This window comes from Mesoplodon densirostris, chromosome 13 (genome assembly GCF_025265405.1).
Source record: "Mesoplodon densirostris isolate mMesDen1 chromosome 13, mMesDen1 primary haplotype, whole genome shotgun sequence".
Lineage (NCBI taxonomy): Eukaryota > Metazoa > Chordata > Mammalia > Artiodactyla > Ziphiidae > Mesoplodon > Mesoplodon densirostris.
The window spans coordinates 80,713,373-80,741,154 of record NC_082673.1 but is presented as its reverse complement, the minus strand read 5'-3'; the positions used below and the strand labels follow the sequence as shown (position 1 = coordinate 80,741,154).

Here is a 27,782-nt window from a genome sequence, read left to right as displayed (position 1 = left end):
GTTATATAACCACTCTGAGCTTCTATATTCCCTTGTTTGTAAAATAGGGTTAATAACGTGCCTCCCAGAGCACCTGGTAAGAGCAGGCAAGCAGCAAAAAAGTTGGTCCCTGCTCATCCCCCATCAACTGTTTCAATGGGCAGGACCCCTTGGACTGCAATGGAGCTGGGGAATGGCATGGAAACTCCAGAGTTTTTCCTTCATCTTCCTCCCAACCCCCAGTCCTCACCCCCCTTTGTGTTCTTAACTGTTATCTTTAACCCTTTTGCCTACCTCTAACCCTCTCACCAGCCTACTGCCCTTTCATTCTTTGAAGTATCAACTCTAGCCCTTATCACAAATCTCCAGGAAGCATCTTATAACCCTGAGAACTTAAAGACCTTAAGGCCCCAGACCCATTAGAACAAAGGAAAGCCCTCACCCTTTCTTAAATAACTTCTTTTCCCATCTTCTAAAGCTCACTCCCTTAAGGGCCAAATTCTGTTAATTTGTAATTGATGAAAAGAGAATGAGGAAGGAAAAAAAAAAAAAGAAAAGAAACAAAACACTCACAACTTAAGATCTGGCTCAATTATATATTTGCCAGGCATTTTATTTTTTTCTAAAAACAATAGAAAAAAATCAACTTTAAAAAGGAAAATGTACTTAAATAAAAAAATTATGGTATAACTGCTATAAAGGTTTTATTAAAGTTATTTACATTTAATGGCTATATTTACAAAGGAAAATTGGATAAAGTTCAGGATTTCGTAAAAACAATTCTTAAATACAAATCTGTTAAAGGGGAAAAAAAAAAAGATGGTAAGCATAAAAAAAGTTCTTTTATGCCCAAAGTCCCATTTGAGGCAGTTTATATTATGGCTAAACCTTTCAGTCTTAAGATCCAGCCAAGGTTGTGAGGTTGATCATGCATATGCAAAAAGTTCACCCGTAGGGAGTTCTGTCAGAAGGAATCTTTTTCCTCACTTTCCCTTAGTAACAAATGAGAATTTCATGAGGGATTCATTCCAGTTCCTCCCTCCAATAGGTCAATTTATGCGCAAGAGTTCCGTAGCTGTTCAAGTTTGAGTTTCAACTGTTCTCGCCTCTTCCGCAACTCGTCTTTTTCTGAAACGAGCTTTTGCTCCTCTGCTTGGATGGACAGGATGTATGCTGTGGCTTTTTTAAGGATAACTACCTTGGGGGCCTTTTCATTGTTTTCTAACTCCGGGATCTGGTCACGAAGGGCAAAAAAGCTGCGTTTCAGCTCGTTTCTCCTCTGGCGTTCCAAGACGTTGTGTGTCCGCCTCTTGTCATTCTCCTCGGTGTCCGAAGACCTGGGGCTGGCACATTTGCGATTGTTGCTGATCTGTTTCAGGACCCTGCCACTGTCCAACTTAGCCCTCTTGGCGGCAGGACAGTCCTTCCTAGTGGAGGGGGGCGCTGCATAATTGTGCTGATGGGTGGACACGTGGCATCTCTTAAGGACCAATGGGCTGTGAGGAGGTTTGCTGTGGCCTCCGGCAGAGGGTGACCCCGATTCTGACCTTTTGGCAGGGGGCTGTCTCTTTTCCACAGAAACAACATCAATTTCTTCCTCATCCTCTTGTTCTTCCTCTGTAAGAAAAGAAAAAGAAATCGCCCAGTTAGCCACGGTTTCCTTAAAGCAATCAATGACCAGATTAAATCAATACTGTGCAAATACAAGTCATTATTAGGGAAGAAAGGACCCCGAGGACTTCCCTAGCAGTCGAGGGGTTGAGACTCCATGCTTCCAATGCAGGGGGTGCAGGTTCCATCTCTGGTTTGGGAACTGAGATTCACACACTGTGTGGCACGGCCAGAAAAAAAAAAAAAAAAAAGGACCCTGGCACAAAAGTTATCACCAGAGAACTAACCAATCGTCTCTGCTCTTCTTCTCATGAAGAGACAGTCTCAGGGAGGAAAATGACAGCTGGGTTTATGGCACAGACAAGAAAATTACAATTTACCAGGATACAACATTGATTCAAATTCTTACCTAAGACTTAATGAGGTGCTGGACACACCCAAACAATGCACATTCCCAAGCACCTCCTCTTTGCAAGGGACTTTACCAAGAACCCTTCAGGTGTTGCAAATGATAGCTGCAAATCTTTGGTATGACTTTAGCAATCCCTATTTTACTGGAAGTGGAAAAAAAAAAAAAAAAGTCTTGCAGCTTTGCCAAAAGTCCTAGGGGGTGGGGGATGGAAAAAAGGAGTACAATTTTGGAAAGGACTTGCTTTTAAGTGTTCAAAAGAGGCCGAAAAGATCCCAACTCCTCAGTCCATACATTTTTAAGGCACTTTCACTGGCTTAGAGCACTCAGGTGGGTGGCTGCCCAGATCCTGTCCACTGCCCCTCTTCATTTTTGTGGATCTGTAGTCCATTAAATTCCAACAGCTTCTCAGAAGTTAAGGGAGGTAATTCATTCACTCTCGAAGAGATCAATCCTCTCAACCTCATCACGATCCCCCCACCCCCCAGGGCAATTAAAATGCTTAAGAGGGGTAAGAGGGAGCGGATAGAGTTGCTAGATAAGCTAGAAGATTTAAAAACCCAAATGAAATTCCTAAGGGGAGGGAGGGGAAAGGAGGGGGATGGCCACTAGGGCGATCTTAGGGGAAGGAATGGGAGGCACACTAAAGCCCAGTGTTTCAGGGATGATGAGCTCCCAGACCCTTCCAGGCCTGCCATTTCTTTTCCAAATACAAGAAAAGAGAAAAGGCAGGGTCAACTGAAGTGGCCGCCAGTGAGAACAGGAAAGACAGCCAGCCACCCCCTCTGACGGGCCTGGAGGGTCCCCGCTTACCAGAGTCGCTGCTGGTGGTGGGTGGTGTCTCCTCGTGGAGCGCCAGGGGCTCGGGACTGGCCCGCGGGGAGGACGCGGCGGAGGAGAGCAGAGAGTCCGAGGACGGCGAGAAGGCGGCGGAGTCGGGGGAGGCGCAGGGCTTGGGCGAGCTGCTGTCGTTGAGCGGGTAGGGGAAGACCACCGAGGGGTCGATGCACTCGGAGGCGGCGGCGCTCAGGTCCTGCAGGTACAAGCTGGAGGTGGAGCAGCCGCCGTGCCCGCGGGCGGGGCTCGGGCTGCCGCTGTCTTTGCGCGCAGCCTGGTAAGAGGCCAGCTTCTCCGAGACGAGCTTGGCGGCGGCCGAGAACCCGCTCCACATACAGTCCTGGATGATGATGTTTTTGATGAAGGTCTCGTCGTCGGGGTCGCAGATGAAGCTCTGGTTCACCATGTCTCCTCCCAGCAGCTCGGTCACCATCTCCAGCTGGTCCGCCGAGGAGAAGCTGCCGCCGCCGCCGTCGTCGTCTCCCCTGGGGGAGAAGGACGCGACCGTGACGTACGAGGGCGAGCAGAGCCCGGAGCGGCGGCTCGGGGACAGGGGCGGGGTGGGCAGCAGCTCGAATTTCTTCCAGATATCCTCGCTGGGCGCAGGCGGCTGCAGCTCGCTCTGCTGCTGCTGCTGGTAGAAGTTCTCCTCCTCGTCGCAGTAGAAATAAGGCTGCACCGAGTCGTAGTCGAGGTCATAGTTCCTGTTGGCGAAGCTGACGTTGAGGGGCATCGCGGCAGCCTGCTGGAGGGGGCACACAAAGGCGGGGGCAAGTCTTCAGTTAAGGGGGTCTTGGTTGGTGCCGAAATCCCGCGCAGCGCGCGCCACAATCCAGAACCACTCCCCTTCCAGCGCTATTCCCAAATGGGGCCGGCGGGGGGGGGGACAAAACAAAACAAAACGGCACCCTTTTACCCCCTCTGGGTGACCCTCTACTATCTCAGACACACACTTGGCGAAGCAGCTCCGTAGCGCCCGCGTAGCTTCCGTCCCCCGGGAGCCCGGAGCGCCAAGACCGGGAGTCGGCCCGGCGACCGCCGAGCAATCGAAATCGGCTTTGGCCTCCTTAACAGGCCGGGGGAGGTGGCGCGGGTTGGGGTGGGGTGGGGGGAATACGATCTTCCAAACGCCGAGGCGCAAAGTTTTGCGCCACCTGAAGGAGGCTGCGAGAGGCGCCGCGGCGGGAGCGGCTGCGCGCGGCCCCCTCCCGCGCCGGGGCCCCTCGCGCCGCGCCCGTTCCCACTCGCGCCCTTGCCGCGCTCCTTCCCCCGCCGGCGCCACCGCCCCTCCCAGCCTCCCTTCTCCGCCTCCTGCATCCCTACCCCCAGCGCGCCCCCCTTCCTTCCTCTGCCGGCTTTTCTTCTTTTCCCTCGCGGGCTGGAGTAGCAAGCTCAGCTTCGAGCCTTAACACCCCCCCCGCCCCGCCCCGCCAATACATAAAAGGGGAGTGTTAAATAATAACAGGGACACCTCCCTTCAACACCCAATACGGCGCCGCAACTGCGCCAGAGACCCTGCTACGATTCCGCGCCCGGAGCCAGGCGTCTTCCCCTCGCCCGCCGAGGGTAGCAGCTGTTCTGGAAAAGCCCCGAGCCCCGCTCCTTGCCGTCCTCCGCATCTCAGGGGCGCAGGGACACCCGCGCGGGGACACCAGAGGCGGCCTGGGAGCCACGGCTGGGTGCAGAGGCTTGTCCTCGTTTCCCCCCGAGTCAATAATTCCAGGAGAATCGGACACATCTTGGCCCCAGCCTCCCTTTCTCCCCCCGCTCCCCGCGCCTCGCCAACACCAAATCCTAACCTCTCTGTAGACCAAGATCTTTAATTTTATTATCCTTTTTAAAAGCCAAATGCCAACTTCTCAAAGGAGCCGGGGGCGAACTGAAAACGCCGCGGGGATCGGCGGGCGGGACGAGCCGCAGTGTGTCTGTCTCCGGCTGTCAGAAATGCGGTAAGCCGAAATTTAAATGCCCTTTCCGAGACGGGGAAAAGTCAGAGGCTGCGGAGCTCTCTCGCTCACCACGCAATATGTAATTCTTACTCCAAGGAGCTCAGGATGTAAAGGGTTTTCTGCCACCGAGAAGCATACCCTTCTCTTCTCCTCCCAAAAGGCCAAAAGCAATTAATGCAATAAAGGAAGAATGTCCAACCGGCCGGGGTCAGCGTCCATCTACATAAGCAAAAACCTCTCAAGGCTACTTTCAAAAACGTACCCTGTTTTCCCTCTGCCTTCCCCTCTCCCATCTTGACAAGTCACTGTACCCCGACCCAGTTCTGGTTCGTCTTCACTCCACCCCGACCAACCACAACTACTCTGAGAAAAGTGTCAATAGCGCTGGAATGGGAGAAAAGACACACCGATCCGGGCATTCGACTCATCGCGGCATTACTGTGGTAGCAAAAATAAATTAAAAGGCCAATAGGTCCGGGTGCTCACCAGGTTTTCCACTCTCCGAAGGAAATCCAGCGTCCAAAAAGCGGCGAGGAGCGCCTTTCAGAGGCGCGGGTCGTGGGCAGCGGGGGAAAAGTGACTCCCCCAATAGGCAGAAGAGCCTCTCCGCGTCCGGAGAGTCGCGTTGTCGCTCGGGTGTTGTAAGTTCCAGCGGGCAGTGGGCAAAGTTTCGCGGATGCGGCGCGGGTGGCGGGCCGCTGGCGGGAGTCGGCGGGAAGGGTGGGGTGGGGGCGGCCGGGCCCGAGGCGCAGAAGCCCCCCTTTCACTCCGGATCTCCCTTCCCCGGGCGCCCGGAGCGCGACTCCGCTCGCTCGGCTGGCTCTGCTCTTCCACCCTCAAGGGCCCGCCCGCTCGCTCCCTCTGCCTCTCGCTGGAATTACTACAGCGAGTCAGATAAAGCCCAGAAAACCGGCTTTTATACTGCTAAGGCACGGCCCCTCCCCTCTGTTCTCTTTTTCCCGCCAAGCCTCTGAATAGCCCTGCCCTTCCAGAGGCAGTTGGGGAGCCAGGCGGCGGCCGGGGCGCGGCGGCAGCAGGGGCAGCCGCGAGATGCGCAGCCCGGGGGTCCTTGGCCGCGCAGACCCTCTCCTATAAAAGGCCGGTGGGCGGGGATTCACAGGAGAGGGTCTTTCTTCTTTCTCCCCCGCCCTCAGCTTTGGGAACCCGGGAGGGGCGCTGGTGGGGAGGGAGGGCCGGAGGGGAGGAGACTCAGCCCTTTGAGCCTGGCACTTCAGTGCGCCGAGCTCTCGGATGTAAACACAGTTAACAGCGCCGCATGAATTAACTGCGCGCGCCTACCATTTTCTTTTGCTCCCGCTCAAACCTTCTCTCTTTCTCTGCTGCTGGCTCCTCTGGGGCAGCGCTCTGTTTGACAAACAGCATACTTGTCCTCTGTGCTTCAATCATCGCGGGCAGAACAGCTGAACTCTTCGCGCTGAGCATACACTGTGTACCCACGGCCACGCCACGCACGTCCCGGGCGGACGGGCGCCTCCCTAAGGCCGGGGAAAGGGTAGCATTTGGAAAATAAGTCCTACGAAGAGAGGAGGAAGGAAGGGGGTATTGGCTGGCGCGCGCTCTGAGTGTGTGGGGCACTGAGTGTCGATGGGGACAAACGATCAGAGATATAGGGAGGAAATTGGTGCCTGGAATTATTAAAATAATTCAGCAACGCACTGCCACGTATACTTGGAGGACGCGTTATGAATAAACACCCACTGTATTTGTTGGGGGGTGTTATGCATTCTGTGTGTGTGCAGCTATCTCAGCTGGGTACCTTCCACCCAGAATGAATACCCCAAAGCGCTGCCAAAGCCGCAGACGACCCCCCACCCCCACCCCCGGCCCCGCCCGCGCAGACCTACATGGATCTCCGCGAGAGCCCGCTTTCCCGCCCCCCACCCCAGTACGCGCTAATCCCTGAGATCCTTCTGCGGGTTCCGGAGCTGGAGTAAGGCAGGAGCGCGCCTGCGGGTGCGCGCCGCGGGGCCCCTCCCCCGCCCGCTCTCGGCCGCCCGCTCTCGGCTGCACCCCCAGCCCACCCCCGCGCCTCTCACTCCGAGTTCCCAATTCCGCAGCCGGGTTTCAGAAAAGAGACGAATCTTCTTTGCGCCCCGTGGTGTCGGTTTGCACCACTCTGGGGCTCCCAGGTTTGGGGAAAATCAAAGGCGCTAGACGGAAGGATACTGACTGGGGAGGGGGTGGGCGCGAGCCGTGGGACCAGACTCCCCAGAAGAGGGAAGGAGGCGAGCTGGCGGATCCACCCTGGGGAGTCAGCAGAGTCCCTGGTGAAGAAAACCGTTAACTCTTTCCTCCTCGGACAAATAGGACGTTGACTTCCTTTCTGGGTCTGCTTTCCTCTTTATTATTGGACAAAAAACCAAAAAACCAAAAAAAAAAAAAAACCCAACATCGATTCTGATCTAAGGAGAGGGGCCAAGTATTACTTCCGTGTCTTTTTTTCTGGAGGGGGAGGTGTCTTGCGCCAATTAAAAAAGCCAATTAAAAATTGGCCGAATTTCAGGCATTGATTTCCTAGTTCACTGACTATAAATTTTTTTCTGAATACCATAGTGAAGTGCGTATGCCTAATCCACGTACATCTATGTACATTTCACGTACACGTCGACCTAGAATTTTGCCCAACACGGCACATGACTTGTTCGCTCCCTCAGTGAATCTATATTTAATATACAATACGTATTCCCTCGGGATTTGCTATTCTGCATTACACTAGGGCCTTAAAAACAGAGGCAATCTTCCCCAGCCCTGGCCCCTCACCCAAAGGCATTTTAAGTAAACTTTTCCACCCCCCCTCCCCCTCATTCCAAAAGAGAAAAAATTCGGGGCAGGGAGGGGCTCGCGTATAACATGTTTGTGTTCGAGATAGATTATTACCCGTTGAGTTTGCTGCTCGGCGTTCAATTGTTAAATGAGTAGTGACTTCCTCCAAATCAGGTACACAGCTCTATTCAGTTTTAAGGATTGCAGATTACTCCAGCCTCCAAGGCCTTTGCCGCAAACGCGGGGAGTGACCAATCCCTGGTCGGGGCTTTGCTGCAAAGCGTCCTTCCCTGCCCCCTCCCAGGGCTGCACCCGAGCCCGGGGTTTGCGAAAGTAAAGTAAGTGTGCCCTCTACTGGCAGCCTCGAACGCTGCGTCCGGTTGCCACCCGAGGGCGTGCGGGTCGGGAGGGGGCAGGGGCGGCCGGAGTGCAGGGTACCCAGCAGGGCGAAGGATGGGGCGGTTCTTTAAAATGAGTTTCCAGCCACCTTTTTCAGATTCCTTCAGGCTGACTGCGGAGAGGCGGAAGAAGAGGAATCGCTGGAGAGAAAAGTGGTTCAGAGGCGCCTCTTCAACCGCATAAGTGGTGGTGAAAATTGATCCATCACTACTTATGGACAACGAGCATCACCCTATAGAGAACTGATGCTATTTATGAGAAACGTGAAATAATTAACAAGTACAGACACGAAAAAAATTTCCAGCAAAATTCTAAGGCAGCAAAACACACTTTAGTCTACACATCTTAGAAAGCCATCATCTAACCACCACGTTTTAGAGAAAGACACTAGATTTATTATTTTTTTAAATGAAAAATAAATGGTGAATAGCCAGATCTTTTCATAATGATGGGAGAGGGTTTGAGATTCCATTGAAAAAAAGTGTAAAGGACCACTTTAATAAAAAGTTTTCATACCAAAACAACTGAGCAATAAAGGTCGAAGAAATGTGAGGTAAATTTACATAGCATGCTTAATGGGTGTGAATATTTCAAGTGGGTTTTTTTTTAAGATTTTTTTTCATGTGAACAATTTTTAACATCTTTATTGAATTTGTTACAATATTGTTTCTTTTTTTATGTTTTGGTTTTTTGGCCAAACAGGGATCGAACCCTCACACCCTGCATTGGAAGGTGAAGTCTTAACCACTGGACCGCCAGGGAAGTCCCCTTCAAGAGGGTTTTTATGATGAGAAGGATGTTTGACAGTGTCTGATCACCTAGATATATCCTCAGGAAATTTGGCAACAGGGGATCCTTCCTAGAAGAGGTCTCTTAGGGTGGCTCTCCAGGAATCTGGCACTTTGGGCATTACTGTGCTGGAGGCTGAATGACTGCTCTCTATTGGGGCAGAAAAAAAAACCCCAAAACTAAAAAGCAACCCACAAAAACACAAAACCAATCAATCAAACAACAGCAAAAAAATGTAGGTCTAGTTTGACTGCAGAGGGTAGTTTTTGAAAATTGCTAAAGATGGCAGATATACTCTTTCTTAAGGTCTGACTACCAGACAATTGCAGCCAGGTGTAGGAGACGTGAACCCCAGGCAGAGATGCTGTTGCTGGGTTCAGGACTCATCCTTCTTCTCTCCCAGCCTGGTGATATCACCTGGGGTGTTATTTTCTAGTAACAGCCTGGAGTTATTTATTTATTTATTTATTTATTTTGCGGTACGTGGGCCTCTCACTGCTGTGGCCTCTCCCGTTGCGGAGCACAGGCTCTGGACGTGCAGACTCAGCGCCCATGGCTCACGGGCCCACCGCTCCGCAGCATGTGGGATCTTCCCGGACCGGGGCACGAACCCGTGTCCCCTGCATTGGCAGGCGGACTCTCAACCACTGCGCCACCAGGGAAGCCCCAGCCTGGAGTTATTTTGTACTTCCAAATAAGGTAGGAGCCATCCCATTTTACAGCCGAGGAAATGGAAAGTCACATCTCAACAAGGCTTGACTTAAGGGACTTCAGTATCTTTCTTTTAGTAATTTTAAAGAACCATTTGACCTAGAAGAGACATTTGCTAGGTTGAGAAACGGCAGGGGAGATAAAAACTAATCATATCATTCAAGATTACCAAAGGGATGTATGCTATTGTAAAACAAACATTATAAGTAGAAAAAGAAATTTAAAAAAGGTAAAGAGTTTCTGAACCTGAGATCACCTGGAGACAGCTGATGAAGTTTGTCTTTTAAGAAAACTTTTTACGGACAGCCTCAGTCTTTCTATCACTTCCTTTTGGAAGTCAGTAGAAAGTGTCTATTGATTGAGTGAATATTCCTGGTTTGCTGGTCTAAGGAGATTCTAAGGCTGTGTCTCTCCTTCCTTTTTCGGGTGCTGCTGGGTTTCTAAGAAGAGGCAGGTCTGTTATCACCCACAGGGTTGGGACTCCAGGTAAACAGTCCAGTAAGATTGCCTCACAGAAGAGAACATTGTGTCACCACAGGAAACATTTTTTCCTCTAGATGGTATAACTAAGAGTCATTCATTCTCACAACTGCATATTCTCACAGTGACAGTCGTGTGTCCCTTTCATACTTAGGAGAAATGAAGTACAGAAAGAATGAGCAACTTGACCAGCCTTTCTCCTTTCTTTGCAGACACACAATGGAGAGATTCAGAATGTGTGACTTGTAGGACATAACACGTCTCCTCCCTGTACCCCACCCCTTCTTTGACTATCTCTTCTCCCACCCCTCAGAAACTTTCCTATGGGTCTTCCACAGATAAGCGTAGTGGAAAGAAACTGGACCCCGGTGATCAAAAAGCTAGCTCCAACCTGGAGATGAGACAGAAAGCCCCTCAGAGGTGGTTGGCATGTTATTTCAAAAACTCTTCAAGTCATTGAGGCCTGTCAAGGAAGGGATGGGGGGAGAATGATAAATACGTAGCTCCAGCAGAAAGATTATTTGGAAAGAACGGCTGTTAGATTAAAACCCAAGCTAGCCAGGGAATGTTAGAGGAATAGCAAGTCTCACAAGCATTTTAATGCCGACCATGTGTCCCGATGAGAGGAGTACAGGAAAGCTCTCCAGCAGACAAGCAAATAAAATCCGGCATCATTAATTCATAAGAATGATATCAAAAATGACAGTGAAGAAAATCTTTTTTAAAATGCATGTTTTTCAATGTTGCCCCACCTACTCTCGCTTCTAGCATACTGCATAAATTAAAGCAGCCAAGAAGGAAAAAAATTAGCAAGTATTTTTAACATAAAGCTCTAGACCCTACATTTCCTGTGTCGCGTTGAGTGTGTTCAGTTGCTTTCTTACCCACTGACCTTAGATTCTGGCGGAGGGTCCTAGCTGGACTCAGTAAACTCGTCTCCTCTCTAGCTTGGCATTCTTCTTTTATTCCTTAGTGCTTCGCTGTAATCCTGCCTTACTTTGTAGCTGCTAGAGTAGACAAATGGTTCCTTTGTTTAGCCTCTTCAAAGGCTCGGTTTATTGTTCCGTAAGTGCCAAACCCAAGCAAATCTCAGAAGTTTCCACACTTCGCTCACTTGGCCTGTCTTCGCTATGGTCCTTTTGGGCAACATCTGTCTCCAGGATGGACCCTCGCTGGGTTGGAGGTGGAGATGACTGAAAAGGAGACTCACAGGGGGAAACTTTTGCTTTTCAACTTGCGTCTGGAAGCCAGGGGGCTAGGAGCCTGTTCCTTTTTCCGGGCTTGTGGAGATCCCAAACCAAAGCTTCTGGCTTTCTGAGAGTAGCTCACCCTTGGTTGCTCTTATTTTTAAATTCTGTTCCCTCCGTAACTACTTTTAAATGGACTTTGTTACAGAAGGAAATTTCTTGAACGTACCTAGAGACCGTGGATCACCAAAGCCAATGGCCCTTTCCCATTTTCCTTTTTGACTTTGCTGCTGCCAGGGAAACTGATGGCTGTTGGAAAGAATTGCTTCTTTTGTAGATCAGTGGTTCTCCACTGAAGGCAATTTTGCCCCCAGGGGACATTTGAAAATGTCTGGAGACATTTGGGGTTGTTACAAAGGGGTGGGACTGCTGGCATACACTGGGTAGCGGCCAGGCCAGGGATGCTGCTAAATGTCCTACAGTGCCCAGGACAGCCCCGCAACAGAAAGGCATCAGCCCTGATATGTCAAGGTGAGAATCCCAGGGTAACTCCACCTTCTCCGGATGTTATTGCCACATTTCCAGTTGCTTCTTCCGTTTCCCCTGTTGCCTCTCCTTCCTCTTTCACCTACTACAGGTAGCTGCTAGAATCGGCTTGCGGTGGGTTCCTAACAGTTCCTAGTGTCCGTTTAATCTTGCTCACTCATTCATTCATTGCTAAATCTGACAAGTTGCGTGATCTCTCTGAACCTCACTTTTCTCATCGGTAAAATGGGACTACCGGTCATTAGAACGTCTTTCTTACTGAGGATGTTGTAAGGATTAAATGAGATAATGCATTTGATACAGAGCCTGGTGCCTGACGTACACTCAGAAATGCTAGCAATTGTTAGAATGGATCCCTGATTTAGCAGAAAATTATGGATTGAGCTCTTTTAAGTTTAATGTATCAGTATTTCATGGTGCTCCCCAGAGAGTTCTGTGACATTTTTGTCCCCTAACACTTCATCAAGCATGAAAGATGGTGGATGAATACAAGCCTGACTTTGGACAGTTGAGAACCTGAAGTCTCTCCTCCCAAAGAGATTACATAATGTTTGGTGACTAATTCCTAACCCACCCCTCTCCTGTCTCCATCTGCTGCAAGACTGACTGACCATTCCAAGCGTATGCCATTTTATAGACCCCTTCATCCAGAAAAAGCAAAATTCTGGAAGATCTGAAAGGTTGAATTATGCATTGTTCTTATTTAATACAAATCCAGGCATTATGTTAGAATTTCCCTCCTTTGACTGAATTCATGTGCTGTCCAGTGGTTGATCATCAGGGTGTGGTCCTGGGAGCCCCAGAACACAAGGAAGTATTTTGGTTCCTGGCCGGATAAGGCTTCTGCTGGAATCTGCATCTGTTTTCTTGTCCTGGTGAGCTGACCCGGACATTGAAAAAGCTTCTCCTTTAAAGCACAGCCTAACCCCCAGATTTAGAAACTCTTTCTAACTTCGAACCCACATTTCCCCCATCATGTTTTAGATCAAGGTTTGCAAACTAGGATGATTACAGGGGCCCAGCAGGGAATGTTGATGAGGAAGCAATAGGGAGTGGTGGGGACTGTGAAAAATGGGAGAACATTTTGCCTGTGTGAAGCTGGCAGCAGCTACTCAGCATCTATGGGGTATTGCCCTTCCATATGGGCCCTTGGGTGGAAACGTGTCCAGTTTTTCAGGGAAGGTGGAATTTCAGGTGTTCAAATGTTGGCAACTCACTTAAAAAATTATATGTAGAAGCAAAACCTGTCTGTGGGATAGATTCAGCCCTCAGGCTGCCTGTCTGAGATCTCTGCTTTTAGGTGTGAGTAAGCCAGCTAAAGAATGTCCTTCTAGGAGCTTTTCCTGATGACTTTCCCCTTCCCTTGAGATTCTCAACTGTTCCCTCATTCTTTTGTGATAGAAAATCTAAAAGTTTACTGCTCTTATGGGTTTTTGTGACTCCTGGCTCAGAAGCTTCTGGCCAGGATGGATTGTGTTTTTTTTTTTTTTTTTTTTTTTTTTTTTGTGGCTGTGCTGCACGGCATGTGGGATCTTAGTTCCCTGATAAGGGATCGAACCCACACCTCCCCATTGCAAGTGCAGAGTCCCAACCACTGGACCACCAGGAAAGCCTAGGATGGATTGTGTCTTATTCACATTGGCATCCACCAAGAAAGTCTCCACGTTGCACAAGCCCAGGGCTGCCATTCATGGAGTCTGTGATCTCCAGGGCCTAGCACAGTGCCTGACACATGGTGGACCCTCCGTAAATGCTTACTGAATGAACACTGTTAAGGGGGGCTCCCAAGAGGAAGACATACCCAGCCCAGCCCAGTTTTAATCCAAAGAGAGAGAGAAGCTTTGAGAATTTTTCCTTGCTTCCATTCCACTGATGGGTAGGCCTTGTTCGTGTGTGCTTGATGATAGGTGAGGCCCCGAGATGTTTGGGGAACAGGATGAAGACGGAAGTCATCCAGATGAGTAGAACTGGACTCACTGACCAAAAAACAAAAGCAAGAAAATAAAAACTAAACCAAAGTTCACAACAGCTTAAAACAGCACCCCCTGCAGGCCTCTTTCCTCACAATTTTACAATCCCACCCAGAGGAAAACCCTGCCAGAATTGAAGAGAGGAAGGGAGGTGTAGGGTGTGGGAACATGGTCATAGGAGCTGGGCCAGGGAGAAACTCGTGTCAGACTTTTCACAGGGAAAGTGATGACCCTTTGCTGGGTCATGAAGTCAATTTAATTGGTGGTGGTGTGGTAGTTTACAAAAGTAGACTAGCATAGAAAATATTAAAGCATTCAAAGAATGTTACTAAGTATGGTTTTATGAATCCTCTCTCTCTTTCTCTGTATGAACTTGGTTATAATGTGAGATGCAATGCATCTCTGTCAGTTAAAAATGTGAGAAAGCTGCTGCATTATCTCATTATATCTCCATAGTAATCCTATGAGGTGTAGATTAATATTCCATTTTACAGATGGGTAAAACTGAGGTCTTGTAGGAACTTGTTCAAACTCACACAGTGAGTGGTAGAGGTGGAATTCCTCACCCAAATCCTTTTGATTCCACAGCCTTGGCTGAATCTGCTCCACCACAAGCCCCAGTCAACCCTGATGCCCAGCACTTGCCATGTCTCTGCTGACCAGGGCCAATTTTCTTTAGAAAATGCTGGAGGAGTCAAATAGAACACTTTACTTCTCACTGCTACCCTTTTCCTGGTGTAGAATGGCAAGGGCTCAAGGGCAACATGAGTGTCAAGACAATGGATACAGAGAAATAGATGAGTCCTTGTCCTGCAAGGGGCTTCGTTCTCTCTCTGCTGGAAAATTTCATGAGGCAGCTCATATCTGTGTTGGGAAGTAGACTCCTGTGTTGGTGAGGGGATGAGGGCAGAGGAAGAGGCAGTTGTAGTGCACAGAGGAAAGAACACAGCTTGGCCGTCCTAGGAATCCCTGTAAGTCCCGGTAAGTCAATTCTTGCATTGGCTTTGGGTGTGGAGCCTTCGAGAGATGACTTCATTGAACTGAGCCTCAGTATCCCCATCTGTAGAAAACGGTGACAATCATAATTGCTCCCCAGAGCTGTCCTGAAGGTTAACTGAGAATACAAGCTGTCCTCAAAAATCATAGCTGTTTTGTTATCGTTAGGATTAGCAGAATTCTTTATCTCCCACCTTCCGGTTTCTTCATTTTTTCCAGATAGGAGTGCTATTGCTTACCTCGGGGGCTTATGCAAAGATTCTGTGACAGCGTGCATAGTAAGTTCCAAGCCGTGTTGCCTGAGCTGGCATCTTGGTGGGTGCCTATACGCAGTAGGTCTTCTTACTGAGGGGGAAGCAGAGGCTGGGTGACCTGCTCATTGTTTTCTGCTTGCACACACAGGTGGTCACTGCCCCCCGCCTTCGGTCTGCAAAAGAAAGTGGACTCCTCTCTGTGACCTCAGTCCAAACATATTTACAACATTAGTGCCTTCAGAAACCCTTGCCTGCTGCCTGCGGACCATCTTGGAATTCTCACCCTCCCTGCATCTCTGCAGGGAGGGATATGGGAGATGGAGTCGATGTTGGAAACTGGCCAGGGGACCTCACAGGCCCAACAAAGAATTTTTTAAAAGGGTTGATTTGGTAATAGGCAGAGGGGAATTCCGTGGATAAATAACAATTTATACAAGGCATGCCATCTGCTTCCCTGTCGAAGCATTAGTGCATAACTGCGGGCTCAATTCCCTTCCTACTCCTTGCTCTTTACCTTTCAACTCCTTAAATAATTATATTGACACCTCTCTGAGTGACTGGGTGGGAGGAGAGGCAGGGGGTACCCTGTTTGGATGCTTGCTGCAGACAGTGTGGTATAAAACTGAAATAATTTGTTTTCATGCATTAAAGGATTAAACACTAAAGAAGAACATATTGACGTTCCGGCCAGTATACCTGAATGTTGTGTTGGAAATTAATGAAAACTGGCTTCACTGGAGATAAACGACTGCAAATTAAGTTTGGTCTTTGAACAAAAACTTTGTTGTAGAAAAAAACAAAAAACAAAAAACAAAACTTTGTTGTAGTATTCTCTAATTGGATTAGGGATCAAAACCTATGTGCCCCCAACCCCTCTCCTCACTACCCTACCCTTACTTTGGCATCTACCAGAATGTTTTGAGACTCTTTATTTATGTATGCATTCTTCTGTCTCTCTTTGTAGCTTGGATAGATGTTGACAGAGGAGGTGAAGGGTTAACCAGAATTCAGGGAGGAAGGAGGAGGGTAGGGGACCATCTTGGGAATCACGCTAAAGTACTTCGAGCAGAGACAGCAAATTGGCTTGAAGACCAAAATTTGCCTGCTGTTATGTTGCCTCAGATATAAGTTTTGACCTTCTCGGTATTTATAACATATTAAAACAGGTGCCAATACTTAGAAGTCGATAGGTTTCACATAAAAATCTGAATGTCTGCCTTCCCTTGATAAGTCAGCTTTGGTAATTTGGGGCCTAGATTCCCATGTGGATGGAGGTGAGAAGCAGTCAACTGTTTCAGAAGGGCCTTGGGTTCTTCATTTTGCCTCAGTCTCTACCACTCCCTTATGCTGGCCACCCTCACTTTATTTATGACCTCTTTCTGGCTTCTGCCTGGTCTTTGTGGGCCTTTGAGTTTATGATCCCTGATTTATAAAATTTCCTGGTCGATTCATAGCTCTCATTATAAGGAAAAATTTCATCCTGAGAAAAGAGGTATTTAAGAAATATTTATTGAATAATGATGATATTAGCCAACATTAAGCACATACCATGTGCCCATCTGTCTGACCCTATTTTTTGATAACAATTCTATTGAGATAAAATTCACATATCATACAATTCACCTATTTAAAGTGCATGGTTCAGGGAATTCCCTGGTTGTCCCATGATTAGGGATCCATGTTTTCACTGCTGAGGGTGCGGGTTCAACCCCTGGTCAGGGAACGAAGATCCTGCAAGCTGTGAGGCAGTGGCCGAAGAAAAAAAGTGCATGGTTCAATGGTTTTTAGTATATTCACAGGGTTATGCAACTATCACCACAATCAATTTTGGAACATTTTCATCACCCTCAAAAGTGACCCTGTACTTATTGGCAGCTACTCTCCATTTCCCATCAACACCCCAGCCCCAGGCATTGAGTACTCTACTTTCTGTCTCCACGGATTTGTTTATTTTGGCCATTACATGTTCATGGAATCAGACAATATGTGGTCCTTTGTGACGGTCTCTTTCATTTAGCATAATGTTTCCAATATTCATGTTGTAACATCTATCAATATTTCATTTCTTTTTATTAATGAATAATATTCCATGGTATGGATATATCACATTTTTGTTATCTCTTCATCCATTGGGTTGTTGAGGGACATTTGGGTTGTTTCTACTTCTTACTATTATGAATAATGCTGCTATGAACTTTCCTATGCACATTTTTGTGTAGACATGGGTTTTCATTTCTCTTGGGGATGAAAATGCTGGGTCATATGGTAACTCTATGTTTAGCCATTTGAGGAACTTCCAAACTGTTTTCCAAAGTGGCTGCACCAGTTTTTATTCCTACTGGCAGTATATGAAGATTCTGATTTCTCCATAACCTCACCAACCCTTGTTGTTATCTGTCTTTTTTATTATAGTCATGTTAGTTGGTGTGAAGCGGTATCTCATTGTGGTTTTTTTTTTTTTTTTTCTTTTTGCGGTATGTGGGCCTCTCACTGTTGTGGCCTCTCCCGTTGCGGAGCACAGGCTCCGGATGCGCAGGCCCAGCGGCCATGGCTCACGGGCCCAGCCGCTCCGCGGCATATGGGATCCTCCCAGACCGGGGCACGAACCCGTATCCCCTGCATCGGCAGGCGGACTCTTAACCACTTGCGCCACCAGGGAGGCCCCTCATTGTGGTTTTGATTTGCATTTCCCTGATGGCTAGTAATAGTGAGCATCTTTTCATGTGCTTGTTGGCCATTTGCCAGCCCTGTTTTAAGTGCTTAAGTGGAGGAATCCTTAGCTTCATGACAACTGCGTGAGATAAGCGCTGTTTCTACCACACTTCCCCGTGACATGCCAAGGTCAGACTTTTAGTTGTAAGCTTTCTTTTCAGAGGATGACATTAGCCCTTATTATATACAAGGAAATTTTAGTTCCCAGTTCTGGATAGAGGTGCAAATCTGAAAAGAAGACTCAGATGCGTAGTTAGCACCCAGTAGTCAGTGCCTCAGTAACTCCTATTTGTTGTGTTTTTCCTGACTCAGCACCTTTTCACATGCTCTTTCCTCTGCCTCGAGTAGTCCTTTTCCCTGGCTAACTTCTAGATTCTCTGAGAGGTTTCCCTGACCCTCCAGTCTAAATCTGAACACTTATTCACTCTCACAGCACTCTGAACCATTACCATAAAAACATTCATTTATTAGTGTCTTTATATTTTCTCATTTTTCTTTTAAACAAAAGGTTTTGTTTTGTATGCTTATAATTAGGCTGTATATGTACATTTGTATTCTGCTTTTTTCCCCATTTCACATGATATTACAAAATTGTCAGTGTAATTGAAAGTATAATTTTAAATGACTACAAAGTATTCTGTGAAGTGATTATAAAATAACTCATGTAACAATTTCCTTTTTAAAAAAAAATGTTTACATTGTTTCATTGTTTTTGCTATGGTAAATAACACTGATTTGAACATCTTGGGGCACAAAGGTTTTTTTTCTGTGTTTAGGATTATTTCCTCAGGGTGGAGTCACAAAAGTGGAATTACTGACTCAGAGGCATTTGCAAGGCCCTTGATGTGTATTGCTAAAGTACTAGCAGAGAGAAGATACTGTAGTGATTTAGACTGCCCCCAATGTAGATGACAGTGTCAGCACTGGGTATATTATCATTCTAAGAAAAGCTTTGCTTTAATCTGCATTTCTTTGATTAACAGTGGGGACAAATCTAATAATTACACAAACAATGGAAGCACATCTTAATTGATACGCCAATTTAAGAAAGCAGATACTACATTATTGGTGCATTTTCTTGCAGGAGCCCAAGAAAAACTGAATGAGGGCATTTGTTGGTGAGGATAAGAGAGTGAGGTGGCCTGAACAGCGTCAATAAAACTGCTGATAAGGGGATTTGCAGATAAAGCAGAAGGACATACACTGGACTATTACTCTGTAGCTCATTTTTTACACCTTATCAGAATAGAGGTCTGTTCCCCTGTAAATGACGGGCTACACTTGACAGTGCAATGAAAAGATCTGCACACTGCAGGTAGACAGTCAGAGCTGCTGGAGGCTGCTCCTGGAGTGTGTGATGGGACTTAAGATGGAAAATGTGATTGGGAGAGCCTTGGCAAACCCTGGGAGGTTAAGAGTCTTCAAGCATTTTATTTTAGTTTAATTTACCAGGGGGATATTTTATTTCTTTGGGATATCTCAACATGGAACCCAGGATGGGGAGTGGGAGGAGGAAGCAGGAGGCCCACTTGGTCCATTCCCTCGTTCACAAGGAGATGTTGACCCTTGTCTCCAGATGAGGTTACAAATGCAATTCCAGAGACACACTGAGAGGACGGAGAGAAGATTTCCATCTTTAGACTTTCCTCTAAGCACTGACGTGTATTCATCACTTAGACCTCACAGCAACCCCTTCAGATGCATATCATTCCTATTTATACCTTGCAGAAGAGGTGACTACTACATGAGAAGGTTAAATCTTCTGCCTAGGATCAAACAGTTAGTAAACAATGAAGCTGGGATTCAAACTCAGGCAGTGTGAAGAAGGCAGAATAGAGACTTCCAAATTGGAGAGCAAAAATTATGATTAAGTCACTGGGAAAATGTGATCCACTGTGGTAGATTTCCTGATTTAGAAAAAAAAAAAAGCTAAATTTTCCTGGCAAATGGGATTAGCCAACCTTGGCTTCCTGAAAGATATCAGTTAAATCAAACAGTTGAAATAGGATGTCAGGGAAGATGAACAGACCCATGCATAGCCATTTGAGGGCCAAGAACCTGAAGAAAGAACTGGGACATTCTTATCAATAATCCATTAGCTTGTTTATTCTCATGTTCATAATTCATGAAGTGGGCAGTGAGTGGTCAGAGAAAAGAAGCCCTCAGGTTCAAATCCTGTTGTCCCTGCTCTTTAAATTGGGTCAAAAATCTGAGCCTCAGTCCTCTTATCTTTAAAATGGGAATAATAATGGTATCTACCTCATAGAGTTCTTGGGAGGAATAAATCAGATAATGCATACAATGTGCTTCTATTGCTGGCACATCATAAATACTCAATAAATGTTACCTGTTAATATTTAGTCATTCTTTCTTTCAACACATATTTGTTTAGCCTCACCTGTACTCCTTTGGGTTGGTAGAAATGTCTTGGATGACCCAGGAAGGGGATAAGATAAAATTCTGAGGTCAAAGGTTTTAGGTACAAAGCCTCTTGCTGTGAAATGTGTTGATGGGTGAGAATTTTTGAGTGATAGGACTGCATAACTTATTTAAGCATAGCGATAGATCAGGAGAAAGGGAGTGGACCCAAGGTCTACTGGGAACACAGACTCAGACACACCCAGAGGTAAAGCTTTCCCACATGGATTGTGAATTGTGTTCCTTTAGGCTGCCTTGGAAGAACAAAACAAAACAAGACAAAACAAAACAAAACCTAGTGCTTTTCTGCTACTTAGGATCAAAATGGGGATCTCCGTCACAGACAGCAGCATTTAGATTTTGTCTCTGGGGAAGTGGCTAAAGCTGAGTTGTATGACTTGGAAAGAGTTTGGGCCATAAAACAAGGTGCCTGAATTAGCAGATTACCTTCTGTGAATAAATCATCTAGGTATTATATCAGAGCTCAAACAAAAGTTCTGTGTGTTTAAAGTGACACTTTAAATTACTTTTTCTGTGGAAAAAGAAAAAGAGTTGAATGGAGGCCAGGGAGCCAATCAAAACCTTTTAAAAACCCCAGGTAAAGCATAATATTTTTTAAAATTTATTTTTATTGAAGTATAGTTGATTTACAATGTTGTGTTAGTTTCAGGTGTAAAACAAAGTGATTCAGTTATACATTATCTATCTATCTATCTATCTATCTATCTATCTATCTATCTATCTTTTTCAGATTTTTTTAAGAGAAGTTTTAGGCTCACAACGTAATTGTGAGGAAGATGCAGAGATTTTCCATGTACTCCTTGCCACCACTCATGCGTGGCTTCCCTCATTATCAACAACACTCCCCAGAATGGTACACTTCTACCAAGGATTAATCTACACTGATACATAATAATCACCCAAAGTTCATGGTTTACCTTGGGGTTCACTCTTGGTGTTGTACTTCCATGGTTTGGACAAATGTGTAATGACACGTATCCATCATTATTGTATCATCCAGAGTATTTTCACTGCCCTAAAAATTCTCTGTGTTCCATCTATTCATCCTCTCCCCCAATCCCCTGCTCTGCAACCAATGATATTTTTACTATCTTCATAGTTTTGCTTTTTCCAGAATGTCACAACTATGTGAATCATACAGTCCATAACATTTTTTGGATTAGTTTCCTTCACTTAGTAATACGCATTTAAGTTTCTGCCATGTCTTTTCATGCATTCTTAGCTCATTTCTCTTTAGTACTGAATAACAGACACGTCTGGAGGTACCACACACTCTATTTATCCATCCACCTACAGAAGGACATCTTGGTTGCTTCCATGTTTTGACAATTATGAATAAAGCTGCTATAAACACCTGTGTGCAGGCTGTTGTGTGCACATATGTTTTTAGCTCCTTTGGGTAAATATCAGGAAGCATGATTACCATTCTTTCATTTTAATCCCTCCAGCAGCTCTGTGGTATGACTGTACTTATCCCTATTTTACAGATGAGAAAACTGAGGTTCAGAGAAGTCATGATTTACCTAAAGACAAACAGTAAAGAGTCCGAGTCAAGACAAGACAGAGTCTTCATTGTCTACATGCTGCACTAGGAGTTAGAAGGCAGTCCTATTCCCAGCTTTTGCCCAGACACTCCGGATGCCCTTGACCTGCTAGCTCGTTCTCTTTTCTGCAAAATAACATTATGTGTTCTACTGCCTCATCCTGTCCTGGTCAAAGGCCGTCCTGGGCAGAAAAGCACTTTGGATTTCTCACATTTCCACTTAACCTTGTGGACAAGTCACTTGGTCTCCCTGGGCTTATCTTTCTGCATCTGTGCAATAAAAGCACTGGACTAGCGATGCAATGGACTAGCTCCTTTCCAGCTCAGCAGGTGTAGGATTTTGCATCTTCACACCTCTCCTGGTTCCTCAGTGGTGACTTAGAGACACTGACTATCAGTGGGGGAGGACAGGAATCTCTAAGTGCTTCCATTTGAGCTTTGGGGTTGAATCGTGTTGGTAATTTCAAACTCTCATTATCTTACTCCCTAATGTTTTGGGTTTTTTTTAAAAAATAAATTTATTTATTTATTTTTGGCTGCGTTGGGTCTTCATTGGTGTGTGCAAGCTTTCTCTAGTTGTGGCGAGTGGGGGCTACTCTTCGTTGCAGTGCGTGGGCTTCTCATTGCGGTGGCTTCTCTTGTTGCAGAGCATGGGCTCTAGGTGTGTGGGCTTCAGTAGTTGTGGCACACGGGCTCACTAGTTGTGGGTCACGGGTTCTAGAGTGCAGGCTCAGTAGTTGTGGCGCACGGGGTTAGTTGTTCCGCGGTATGTGAGATCTTCCCGGACCAGGGCTTGAACCCGTGTCCCCTGCATTGGCAGGCAGATTCCCAACCACTGTGCCACCAGGGAAACCCACTCCCTAATGTTTTGCTTCTAAACAAACTGTAGTTCTTGGGGGAGGGGGAAGGGCAGTTGGAATGACAATGTTGGAAATAGTTCCGCTGGGGAAAGTAAAGGGTACTTGGAGTTTTAAACGTAGAACCTTAGTGACCAAACGCTGCTCCGAGTTTGTCGCTAGAGCACCACAGTCTCCATCAAGGACTATACTGTGTTTGGAACTGAGCCTGTAGTTGAGCGGGGGTTGGGTGTTGGAGGATAACACAGCTAGGGGTGGGGACAATAACTGTAGTTGCCAGCTTTGGGCTTGGGGTCTAGCAGTCTGGTTCTAATCCTTATTCTCTCACTCCATAGCTATGCGACAAACTCTCCATTCCTGGCTTTCCATAAAGGGAGAATGGTAGCAACGTCTTAACTGGGTGTCTTAACCTGAAGTTTGGTGTCTAGTTAACTGTTGTTCAATTCAGACTCTACAGAAGATGATCCAGTCCTTCAAGAGACCAGGCAGAACCAGAAGCTGCTCTGAGTTGCCCCTTCTGGCAGAGCTGTGATGTCTCACTGAGCTTGCAAATTATTCAGTGAGATTTGCATGGTGATGTTTTCCTCTCCTACAGTCAAGTCTATGCTGGAAAGAGGGGCCAGGCACTGCCTTATATACATTCTATCCTTATAAGGACACTTTAACATTGTTACTGTTATCCCCATATTATAAAGGAGGACACTGAGGTGCAGAGAGGTAAAATTTGGCAAAGATGACAGAGTTGATAAGTGAAAGAGCTTGGATTCAGATTTATGTCTGCAGGGTCTGTGTTCTTCTGCAGATACCAGGAGTCCTAATGAGAACTGCTGATGCTTGATTTCCCTACCCCAAGACTCTACTTACCAATGGCTGCAAACAGATGATGAGAAACTGTTCCACTGAACTTCTCTTGGCCACACATAACTGCTCTAAGGATCAAGGAAAATGGGATTAAATGACACCACATGAAAGACAGATTGAAGAAATGATAAGAATTTGTGCCCCTTGTAACATGCTGGTGTAGCTCCTGATCAAGAGGTATATCTGTTTCTTCTCCCATGGATCTGGGCCAGCCTTGTGACCTGCTTTGGCCATTAAAACAAGATGAAGTTGATGGCGTGCCAGTTTCAACTCTAGGTCTCAAGAAGCTTTGTGTACTACTGTTTATTCTTTCTTGGAAAACCTGCCCAGACGCCATGAAGACAAACTCAGGCTACAATGCTGGAGGATGAGAGACTAGGTGGGGCAGAGCCAAGGTGCACCTGCTCGAGGCCAGCCAAGCCCCAGAGGCGGAGCTGCCTTGCTGAGCCACAGTGAACTGTGTGTGCATGAGTGAAGCCAGCCAGTGAGCCCAGTCTAAACCACCTACCCACCTGACTGTGTACTAAATGAATGGTTGTCATTTGAAAGCTTTTCATGTTTAAAATAAACTTTTTATTCTGGGACAATTTAAAATTGATGAAAGAGTTGAAAAGGTAATATACCTGTCACCCAGCTTCAATTACCCCTGATGTTACCATCTTATCCATTATTGTGGTACATTTGTCAAAACTAAGACACCAACATTGGTATATTACTACGAACAAGACTGTAGATATCATTCAGATCTTACAAGTGTTTCCACTAATACCCTTTTTCTATTCTAGGATTCAAACCAAGACACCAAAATTCATTTTGTTAATGTGTTTCCTTAGTCTTCTCCAATCTGTGACAGTTTTTCAGTCTTCCTTGTTTTCATGACTTCGAGGTTGGGAAGGGTACTAGTTGGATATTTCATAGAGTGTCCCTTAATTTGGGTATGTCTGACTTTTTTTTTCATGATTAGGCCAGTGTTATGGGTTTTTTTTTTTTTAAATACCACAGGAGTGAATTGTCCTTATCATGCGATCCAATTGACAGCACTGGTGACGTTAACTTTGACACTTGGTTAAAGGAGTGCTTGCCAGGTTTCTTAACCATAAAGTTACTCTTTTTTCCTAAGGCGCTACATTTTGGGTGGCTCGTGTGCAGCAGTAGATACCGTTATGTATTACCTCCTTGTCCCATTCATGCTTCTCCAAATCTGGCTCTTCCAACCTATTTCCTGGACCATTTTCCAATTTTAGTCTTTTGGTGAACAATCCATCGTAATACTGCTCCTGCATTGCTAGCGCTAAAGCCAAGTTTTAATTTCACTTTTGAAATTCTAAGACTCTTTCTAGGTTCTGGTCAAATGCTGCTGCCTTCATAAACCTTCCCGGATTCACTCTGTAAACCCTTAGTGTATTCATTCACTCATTTATTCATTTTATTGAGCACCATCTATGTGCCAGACACTCTTCTAGGTCTTGGGCCACAGCCATGAACCAGACAAAATCCCTGCTCTCAGGAAACTTGCCAGGAGGGAATTACACAATAAACCCTGTAGCCAAATAATTTGGAGAGGATTATGTAACTGTGGTCTTCTCTGATATCCACGTTCTCATGTTGCAGGTGTTAGATTGTTATCTTCCCATGCACCTCAGTAATCCGTCAGTCAAGAACTAATTCAGTAAATATTTATTGTGCATGTGCCATGAACTAGGAAACATGGTAGACGTCTACAATAGAATCTCTCACATTGCTCTTGGAGCCACAGAAAGCAGGGTTTGTCTTGTCCAATCCATTCTATTGTTAAACTATGAAAGAGAGGCACTGGAGGTACAGAGCTGGGACTCCACTGCAGGTCCAGGAACATATAGCTTGAGGTTCTTTCCATATGTCCCACTGCTCTCTTGGCTAATGAAAAGGAATGGCTATAACAGCACTCAAAAGAAGAGGAAATTTACTATCTCAGGGGTGAGGAAGGGAAGTTGGAATGACATTTACCCTAAAATAGTTCTTCCTCCAGGGTCGATATGGGATCAGTTGGTCTCCCTGGAATTGAGACTTCCCTGGAATTTAAAAAAAAATTATTATTTCCTTTATTATTAAAAAAATTTTATTGGAGTATAGTTGATTTACAATGTCATGTTAGTTTCAGGTATACAGCAAAGTGAATCAGTTATACATATACAAGTATCCACTCTTTTTTAGATTCTTTTCCCATATAGGCCATTACAGAGTACTGAGTAGAGTTCCTTGTGCTAAGTAGGTCCTTATTAGTTATCTATTTTATATATAGTAGTGTGTATATGTACATCACAATCTCCCAATTTATCCCTCCCTCCACCCTTACCCCCTGGTTGTTTTCTACATCTGTGACTCTATTTCTGTTTTGTAAATAAGTTAATTTGTACCCTTTTTTTAGATTCCACATATAAGTTTTCCCTGGAATTAAAGCAGTTCTCATCAAACCTTCCCACTTGACCAAAGACGGTCATTCTACACATTTGTTTGTTGTCTGCTTCTCCTACTAAAATATAAAATTCTCGATGGCAGAGACTTGGCTGCCCTCTTCAGGTCTATATAAAACACCTAGAACAGAGGCTGACATTTAGTCGGTGTTTAATAAATATCAATGGGATACATAGGTGAATGCTGATTCAGGAAGGACCATGAGATCAGATCAGTGGCTTTTGTAACAGGAAAACTTGATTGTGTGCTCTTGTTCCTAATCCTATCCTTCCATACCTCCCCATGGCCTATAAACCACACCCAAATACTTCAGCATGTTTACTGGTCAGGGCTCTTTCAGTTGTAAACACTAGAAACGAATATCTAATGAGTCTAGACAAACAAAACAATATACACTACATTTAAAAAAACCCCAAATTTATTGTTTACCTAACTGCATGTTTCCTTCAGGCACAGTTGGATCAAGGGGTTTGGCCAACTCATCAAAACTCTACCCTCTCCTTCTCTTGGGCCTGCTTTCTTCTGTGTTGGCTTCATTCCCAGGCAGTCTCTCCCATGTGGCACTTTTTAGTTGTATGAGCCAAGACATTCCCTTCTTATTCTTAAGCCAGTTTGAGTTGGGTTTCTGTCACTTGTGAAAAATAAAAGGAGCTGACTAATACTCTTTCACCTAATCAGAGTGTGGCACGCTGTAGATATATGTGATGAATAAAGAAGATGAGGCCTGGATGAAGAATCTGAATCCCCTGCTAGCTTGGATCGATTGCACTGATTACCTCTCCATTAAGATCGAGTCCTGTGACTATTTAAAGAGATCCTTCCCTAAACATATCTCATTTAACAATATAAGCTTTCCTGGTACTTCTTCCAGTGGGAATCAAAAGGTCTGACATGTTAAACACTCCATTTGTTTTAAAGAAGCTGAATGTAGAATATTTCTTTTGTTCTGAGGATAACCAGTCATAATGTGTTTGAAAATGTAGGTGTCATCAGCTCGTCTTCAAAGTAGAGGTGGGAGGGTCCCCCAGCATTTCCTTAACTATGCATTGATGGTTGCAATAGTAATCTCCAGATTTCTCAGGAATATCTAGAGCCTCTAAAGAGCACCATCATCACTCAGCTTTCTGCTGCTAATTTGCAAAGCATTGTGCAGTTAACCTGTTGCTTCTCCAAATGGGCCTATAAGGGAATTCAGTAGTGTTCATTTTTTACAGGGATACTCAAAACTCAAGAATGGTGCTGAGGAAAGATGGGACATACTGCATAGACCATTAGTGCACACAAGATGGTCTCCCAGCTTCCCCATCAGGAAGGTCAGGCCAGTGATTTGTTCTGGCCACTGAACTGTGAGTGACAGTAATATGTGTTACTTCCAAGACCAGGCAATTAAGAGCACCACACTTACCCTTTTCTCTTTCTTTTTAGGCTGACCATGGAATAGCTCTAATGAGATGGTGGAACCACAAGATGGCAGAAGCTTGGATCCTGGAATCGCCAAAGAAAGCTGCAAAGAATTGCATGACCTGAAGTGGCCGTTGAGTAAGAATCAAACATCTGTTAGGTTAAGCCACTGAGACTTCACGGTTTATTTGTTACTGCAGCATACCTTAGCCTATCCTGATTAACAAACACCTATATTTCTCCTCCAGTAGACTCCTAGGATGGTTGCTGGCTGATATGTATTTAAATGCGGGCAAGATTATCTTATTTTTTTTTTCTCCTTCTTTATTATTATTTTATTTATTTATTTTTTTGTCTTATTTTATATATCTATATAACTTTCATTTCTTGTTTTTTGGGCTTTGCCTTGAAATTACTTTATTTTGAAGGAACAGACCTAGCTTGACTCCCAGCTCTGCCACTGATTCACTGGATAACTTTGGGCAAGTTGCTTTACATCTCTGAACCTCTGTTAGTTCATTGATAAAAAGTTGAAAGTGACTGGGCTTATTGCAAGGTTCCACCACTTATTGCCTATATGACATTCAGCAAGCAACTCATCTCTCTGAACTTCA

At 45.7% G+C, this 27,782-nt stretch overlaps 1 protein-coding gene and 1 pseudogene across 2 annotated transcripts; both read right to left on the bottom strand.

Annotated features, from left to right (window-relative positions):
• Positions 1-648: 648 nt before the first annotated feature.
• On the bottom strand, positions 649-5,808 carry MYC (MYC proto-oncogene, bHLH transcription factor). Of its 2 annotated transcripts, none has more exons than XM_060116080.1 (3): positions 5,272-5,808; positions 2,813-3,578; positions 649-1,596 (listed from the first exon to the last, which is right to left on the bottom strand). In XM_060116080.1, exons 2-3 carry the CDS (start codon positions 3,567-3,569, stop codon positions 1,034-1,036), a joined length of 1,320 nt encoding a protein of 439 aa, XP_059972063.1. In that variant the 5' UTR covers positions 3,570-3,578; positions 5,272-5,808; the 3' UTR covers positions 649-1,033. The 2 variants fall into 2 exon arrangements, with proteins under 2 accessions (XP_059972063.1, XP_059972065.1); XM_060116082.1 differs by having other exon boundaries at positions 2,813-3,581; positions 5,272-5,295.
• The window catches only part of LOC132500635 (uncharacterized), a 121,304-nt pseudogene continuing 98,789 nt past the window's right edge, over positions 5,268-27,782 (bottom strand).

Coding starts and splice junctions, on each gene's coding strand:
- MYC (XM_060116080.1), bottom strand. CDS start 3,569: ATGCCCCTCAACGTCAGCTTCGCCAACAGGAACTATGACCTCGACTAC. Junction 1,597..2,812: donor CACCACCAGCAGCGACTCTG/GTAAGCGGGGAC, acceptor CTTTTCTTACAG/AGGAAGAACAAGAGGATGAG.